At 48.4% G+C, this 6,928-nt stretch overlaps 1 protein-coding gene across 2 annotated transcripts; it reads left to right on the forward strand.

Moving 5' to 3' along the window:
• Positions 1-893: 893 nt before the first annotated feature.
• LOC147007271 (uncharacterized) lies at positions 894-4,645 on the forward strand. 2 transcript variants are annotated; one of them, XR_015054299.1, is made up of 4 exons: positions 894-1,621; positions 2,095-2,391; positions 2,722-2,883; positions 3,573-4,645. XR_015054299.1 is itself a non-coding variant. In XM_085867451.1 (4 exons), exons 1-4 carry the CDS (start codon positions 1,574-1,576, stop codon positions 3,657-3,659), a joined length of 504 nt encoding a protein of 167 aa, XP_085723577.1. In that variant the 5' UTR covers positions 894-1,573; the 3' UTR covers positions 3,660-4,645. The 2 variants fall into 2 exon arrangements, 1 of the variants encoding a protein (XP_085723577.1); XM_085867451.1 differs by having other exon boundaries at positions 2,095-2,301.
• Positions 4,646-6,928: the final 2,283 nt, after the last annotated feature.

A 6,928-nucleotide genomic window follows, 5' to 3' on the forward strand; every position in this document is an offset into this window, starting at 1 on the left:
GCAGGGCCCATCTCAATGTTAGACTAATGGTGCCGAGCAGGACCCATCTTAATGTTGGGCTCAGGGTGCCGAGCAGGGCCCATCTCAATGTAGGGGTCATGGTGCCGAGCAGGGCCCATCTCAATGTTGGGCTCATGGTGCCAAGCAGGGCTCATCTCAATGTTGGGTCATGGTGCCAAGCAGGGCCCATCTCAATGTAGGGGTCATGGTGCCGAGCAGGGCCCATCTTAATGTTGGGCTCAGGGTGCCGAGCAGGGCCCATCTCAATGTAGGGGTCATGGTGCCGAGCAGGGCCCATCTCAATGTTGGGCTCATGGTGCCAAGCATGGCCCATCTCAATGTAGAGCTCATGGTACCAAGCATGGCCCATCTCAATGTAGGGGTCATGGTGCCGAGCAGGGCCCATCTCAATGTTGGGCTCATGGTGCTGAGCAGGGCCCATCTCAATGTTAGACTCATGGTGCTGAGGATCTCAATGCAGGATCATATGTTTCCTCCACTCCTAATTGTGTTTGCTCACCCCCCCCGTTGCATCCAAGACTTGTCCCACCTCCCCACTGCCAGTTCAACTTCTCTCTTCCCTCCATCACCCCACTCTTCCATAGGCAGAGACTTTGTATCCCCAAAAAAACAAACGCCGTCGCTTCGAGGCGAGTGTGCGACAGGACGCCCAGTTTTACGTCCATCCGAGTGACGACACACACAACGATGAGTCACCCTGCTGTGTCACAGCGGGATGGCAGTTTACAGTTGGGACGTGTTCAAGGTTCAAGAAGTGAGAAATAAACGTGCAGCCTTGTTCAAACAACACCGTCAACCAATCACGTGCGCCCGAGGCAGCGCGTCATCAACCGGCACATTGACTCCTCCCTTCCGGAAACGGGTGCGTATTACGTCACGCGTTCGACAATTCCCTTGTCTCTCAAGGGACACTGGATACCATTGACCAGATGGCCAGACGGAGGCTCCTGGAGTACCGGCAGAAAGTGGACGCAGCGACGCGCTGTTCTGGCACATGCTCCCATACCTGACCTGACGTTCGACATTTTATCTTCTTTTTTTTACCTCCGCCACCGAAGGGGGACGGACGTGATGTTTTCACCCCCGTCTGGCTGTCTGTTTCACTGTTTGTCTGTCCATCTCTTTGTCTGCTTGTCTGTGTGCTGGATATCTCAAAAAGTCGTGGATGGATTCGGATGAAACTTGGTGTACAGGTTGGGTGTGTGACAAGGACAAATTGATTCGATTTTGTGGCTGCATCATTTTTCTGAGGGCGTGGCTGTGCCGCTGATGCAGTGCCCTGGTACTCACTTTGCTGACCTCGAAAGCATGACAGTCTAAGTCAACCCACCTGGTGTTAATTCAACGACAACACAGGGGCTTGAACTCAAGACACTAAGATTTTTAAGTCAACCACCTTTACTGTTAAGCCAACACCAGGCCTGAGATTTAAATCATCCATGTGCAGTAGATGTGTTTCTTTGGACATCCTTTTATTATGTTGGGGAATGTTCATGTCCTTTCTCATTGATGAGGTTACTGAGTGGATCCAGGGCCAGGCAAAATAGGAGGGATGAAAGGCTATCACCCTGGAAGATCCTGCGACGCATCTTCACCCCTGGTATTTCGATATTTCCTTCTAAGTGCTGTAATAGCAATGTGGTGTTCCATAGCTCCATTGCTTTCTCAATGAGTTTAATTTTTGGGTTTTTTATGGGGGATTGATTGTATGTGTGTGTGTGTTTTGAGAGAGACAGACAAAAAGAGAGAGAGAGAGAGAGAGAGAGAGAGAGAGAGAGAGAGACAGAGAGAGAGAGAGAGAGAGAGAGAGAGAGAGAGAGAGAGAGAGAGAAAGAGAGAGAGAGAGAGAGAGAGAGAGAGAAAGAGAGAGAGAGAGAGAGAGAGAGAGAGAGAGAGAGAGAGAGAGAGAGAGAGAGAGAGAGAGAGAGAGAGAAAGAGAGAGAGAGAGAGAGCTTTTCAATGAGCCTCAGAAAATTAAATAAAAACATGCATATTAATTAATTATTGAACGAATCCCCGAGCAAGCAGTCAATGTAAAGTCAATGTAAAGGCGTTTAATTGTTAAATCCGCAGATGAGGAGTGAAGACCTGACCCAGAAAATACTCCTGTTCGAAGGACAGACTTGGGTCCAGTGTGAGATCCCCGAGTGCCTGAAGTGGCAAGCGATCTGCAAGGAACACGCAGCTTCCTTGAGACCAGATGAGCCCTGGTATTGTCACACGAACCCGAACACGGAGGGAAAACGAATGTTGGGTTCCTTCCGGACCAGTTCCGATCAGGCAAGAATTGGAGAAGATCAATCTGACCTACACGTACTCTGAGCACACGCAAGGAAGTCTTGTACTTGCTAAACTTTGCAGTAATCCCAGGTACTAGACATGCATTATTTATACGAGCAGACTACCCGCCGGGGAAATTTGCTGCACATGATGAGCAACGTACGCAGAGTAAAATGAGAGTTCATTAACATCCGTAGGATGTATAATAAATAAAGAAGACATGAGGCACATCTGACGCTAAGCCGAGGCTTCAGATTTTTGGACACGTGGTGTTTTAAAATAACGCCTCTTGCTAAAAAACATCATATCTTCCAGTCTCCTTGAATATTTCAAATTAAATAATGATAACCTGTCATTTTTAAACGAGTCATATATTTAATTCATCTTTTTGGAATAAAAAATTAATTATTACCTTTGCAGGTGGCCAGGGATCATCACAACCGACAAAGGAAGTGGGGGGATTGTGTGTTGAGGAATCGGGAAGGTGTTGTGAAATGGTGCCACGTGACCTTCATCGGACATCCCCAAACTGATGCAGGGTGGTTTCAAACACACAACGTGGAGCCTTTCTGCAAAATGCAGGTAAATTGTTACCTTTTGGGAGAAAAGTTTTTTTTCATTATCAGCCGCCACTGAAGGGGGATGCAGGTTGTGTTTTCACTCCGGTCTGTTTGTTTGTTTGTCTGTCTGTGAGCACGATATCTCAAAAAGGTTGTGGACGATAAGGACAAAAAGGTGTTGACGGAGTGGACAGGTTGCGTGTGTGACAAGGATGAAGATGCGGCTCCGGCGACTGGAATTTTCGAGTGATTGTTCACCGTTGTGAATATTTTTGTGTATCGAGGTGACCGGCCAAAGAAACGCACATTTCTGGTCAGGATCCGGATGTGGATTTTTTAATGATCCTTCAACAATGGAAGATTGGGATGAATTAAAATTTATGAATTTAGGTTTGACCAAGCGTACAAATTTCTTATTTGTTCATTTATTTATTTCATTAAAGAATTAATAAATTGTCATATTGTTACGTCTGGGGGTGGAGTGGGGGGGGGGGTTATGCATTCAAAGGGTAATTAGGATATTTAATTTGGTATGCCAAGCTGTTCGAGTTATACCAGGATCTCGATGTCATGAAGTAGGGATTTAGTGGTGATAGATTGTCCAGTAAATGTCCATTTCTTGAAAGGGGAAATAATAATTGTCACGTAATTAGATAGGGAGACTGATTAGGGTAAGTGTTGATGCGTATTCCCTTTTAATATTTCCTGCAGGCTTGCCGTGATGTGAAAGAACGGTGCTGTGGACGGCTCCACCCCCTGATGACCATTGGTGGAGGACCGCAGACGGAGGACGATTGAGGCGCTCCGTTGGGAGTTGCAGAGACCCTGGAGCATGGGGCGGCCTGATTGGAGGATTGAGGGAAAGGGATGAGAGATATCTGCGGACGGCTCCGCCCCCGGGAGGACGATTGGCGGAGGACGAATGAGACGCTCTGGAGAGAGGATGAGGGACTGATGTCTTGTTTGCTTCACGTTTTTTTTTTCCTAGAGGAAGGCTTGATCGAGAACCAACACGCCGGGCCACTGCTCAAGAGCTTCTGCAGCACGCTTTCCTGCAGCTTGCAGGACCTCCTGCCTGTATATTGTCCCTCATGCGAAATCGTCCACGCCGTTAATTTTTGCTCCAAGCTTTAAGCTTGAAGCCCCTTCCTCTTGCATCGTGCCTCTCTTCGTTTTGCCCTCCTGTTCTGCTGGCTCTGGGTATGGAACCGGACGGTGGGCAGACCTGCCTCTCTCTCTCCTGCTCACTCTTGGCGCATGAACTGGGTTCCCTGGCGGCTGTGAGCGGTTTGGGCCCACACCACAGGAGGTCCACGAACCAAGAACAACACCACTGTGGCTGGCTGGAGCTCACAGGCCAAGAACTGCATTTCTGCACTGAAGGTTTCACGCAAACATCTGTACCACATCTGTGCCTCCTGCCCCTGACAGGTGCAACGCCAGCTCGTCCGGTACCCACATCCAATGACTTTTGCATCAACACCACGGGCAAGCCTGACAAACTAGCTACGTTTGTGTGTGTGTGTGTGTGTGTGTGTGTGTGTGTGTGTGTGTGTGTGTGTGTGTGTGTGTGTGTGTGTGTGTGTGTGTGTGTACCTGCCGCATTCGAGGGTTTGAATTTCGTGTACAGATTTTATTTGATTCTTTACATTTTGTTATATATACATTGAAATTGTTAGTACTTTCCCCCACGCCCGAATCAGCACCACCTTTCGTTGAATCACCCACGGATCCCTCCTCTTGCCGAGCCTTCTTATCGCTATTGTGTATAAATAAACGTTATTTACTCAGTAAAGTGCCACGTGCCACCTTTCTCGTCCCGTTTGCTGTGGAGCGATCAAAACCGCCACCCTTGGGATATAAAAAATAAACCGCCTCCATCGTTTCGGCTCATCTTATTTTGGCGGGATTTGTTCAAGTCCCATGAACGCCACAATATTATGCAACCCTCCCAACTCCAAGTCTGAATCCCTCCATCTCTCACAACTTCATGTCCGCATCCCTCCACCCTACCAACTCCAAGTCCGCATCCCTCCCCTCATCTCAACTCCAAGTCCGCATCCCTCCCCGTATCTCAACTTCAGGTCTGCATCCCTCCACCCTCCCAACTCCAAGTCCGCATCCCTCCATCTATCTCAACTTCAGGTCCACATCCCTCCACCCTACCAACTCCAAGTCCGCATCCCTCCATCTATCTCAACTTCATGTCCGCATCCCTCCACCCTCCCAACTCCAAGTCCGCATCCCTCCCCTTATCTCAACTCCAAATCCGCATCCCTCCCCTTATCTCAACTCCAAGTCCGCATCCTTCCCCATATCTCAACTTCAGGTCTCCATCCCTCCACCCTCCCAACTCCAAGTCCGCATCCCTCCATCGATCTCAACTTCATGTCCGCATCCCTCCACCCTACCAACTCCAAGTCCGCATCTCTTTCCTTATGTCAACTCCAAGTCCGCATCCTTCCCCCTATCTCAACTTCAGGTCTGCATCCCTCCACCCTCCCAATTCCAAATCCGCATCCCTCCCCCTCCCAACTCCAAGTCCGCATGCCTCCATCTATCTCACCTTCAGGTCCGCATCCCTCCACCCTCCCAACTCCAAGTCCGCATGCCTCCATCTATCTCAACTTCAGGTCCGCATCCCTACCCCCTCCCAACTCCACATCTCTCCATCTATCTTAACCTCAGGTCCGCATCCCTCCATCTATCTCAACTTCAGGTAAGCACACCGTTCATCTTCCTGGAAGAAAATCCCTCCCAACCGAGGTGTTTGATGGCTGCTGTGGAAATCATGATTTTCTGAGATCTGCTTTTTGCTTTGGCTGAACAATTAACCACTTTGGTGATGAAACCTCTGAACCCCATTCTGTAACATTCATTCCCACATTGGTGATTGCACTCTTTGCTTGGCACTTTGAATCTTTCGTCTCGGTCTGAACTCCCACCGATTTATTTTGGACTTTGACCGGGCCCTCACTTGGGGTCTTACTATTGACCTCGTTTATCGGGGTCTTGATTTTGGGGATCTTCCACATAGCCTCAGCATAGGAGAGTTTCCCTTGGGTTTTCAACTTTTGGATCTGGGTGGCTCTGAAATTCAGGGCATCCTCTGAAGGCTGAGCTGTGGTCCCAACCACGGTTAGCACAAGACTTGTTATCGCTGGTGCAGCTTCCATGTTCATGCTCTCCGTTACATTTACTGCATCGGTGTTTGCCTCTCCATGCTGGAGCGGTGTGACCAAACTTTTGTCATTTGTCACATCTTAGTGGGGAAGGAATATATTCACGTAGAATGAAGATTTGATAACCCAATAAAACTTTTGGGGAAGCTCTGGGTTTCTGAAGGACAAAACCACTGATGAGGTGTCAGACTTCATCCCTGACCGTAGTTAGACGACGGAGGTCAGCAACTCCCACATCAATTAAATCGCTCATCACGACATCATTTCAATGGATGAGGGGTCAATCCCCGAAATGACTCCTCGGCTCTCCCTCGGACACCGAGCAATCTAACACGAGACTCGAACACCACCGAAATGTGAGGCTGTTAACACTTTCTCCCGTTGAGTGACCCATTTACACCCAATTAAAAGGTCGCCGGATGTGAGATTTTTGGCGTTGGACACGTCTCCAAGTTCTTGTTAAATAAGTGTTTTTTTATTTTTATTTTTTTTAATTGGGATATCGCCATTTTAATTGGGATATCAGGATTCAAGGGTTGAGAGCCATCTGAGGTCCAAACTATGACTACTAGTTTCGTGTCGTCATGGGGGGGTGAGACCGCTTTCGGTGGGTCTGACTCGTGGTTAATAGTGTGACGTAATAAGAGTGACGTCACAATCAGCGTTACAAGATGTTGGTGTTCGTTGGCATAGTGACAGCCGCGAAAATGGAGGATCGCAACACCCCGGTGAGTTAGTGAAGCAAGTTAATGTATTTATTGTGATTTTCGTTTTATATCGTTGAGTTTGATCGACGCGTTCGTTAAATCAGATTGTTTACGTCGCTGTGGAGACCGTGTGTCGGTTTTCACCTCGTCGCCATTTTCGATGGATGGCAGGAAGGAC

This window comes from Eptatretus burgeri, unplaced genomic scaffold (genome assembly GCF_056783735.1).
Source record: "Eptatretus burgeri isolate ZD-2024b unplaced genomic scaffold, Ebu_testis_v1 Ebu_testis_scaffold_356, whole genome shotgun sequence".
NCBI classification, from domain to species: domain Eukaryota; kingdom Metazoa; phylum Chordata; class Myxini; order Myxiniformes; family Myxinidae; genus Eptatretus; species Eptatretus burgeri.

What these genes read in the sequence shown, in the direction of transcription:
- LOC147007271 (XM_085867451.1), top strand. Translation starts at nt 1,574, where the DNA reads ATGAAAGGCTATCACCCTGGAAGATCCTGCGACGCATCTTCACCCCTG. An exon ending in GCGACGCATCTTCACCCCTG is followed by an intron (nt 1,622 to 2,094) that starts GTATTTCGATAT and finishes TTAAATCCGCAG; the next exon opens with ATGAGGAGTGAAGACCTGAC. An exon ending in AGCCTTTCTGCAAAATGCAG is followed by an intron (nt 2,884 to 3,572) that starts GTAAATTGTTAC and finishes TATTTCCTGCAG; the next exon opens with GCTTGCCGTGATGTGAAAGA.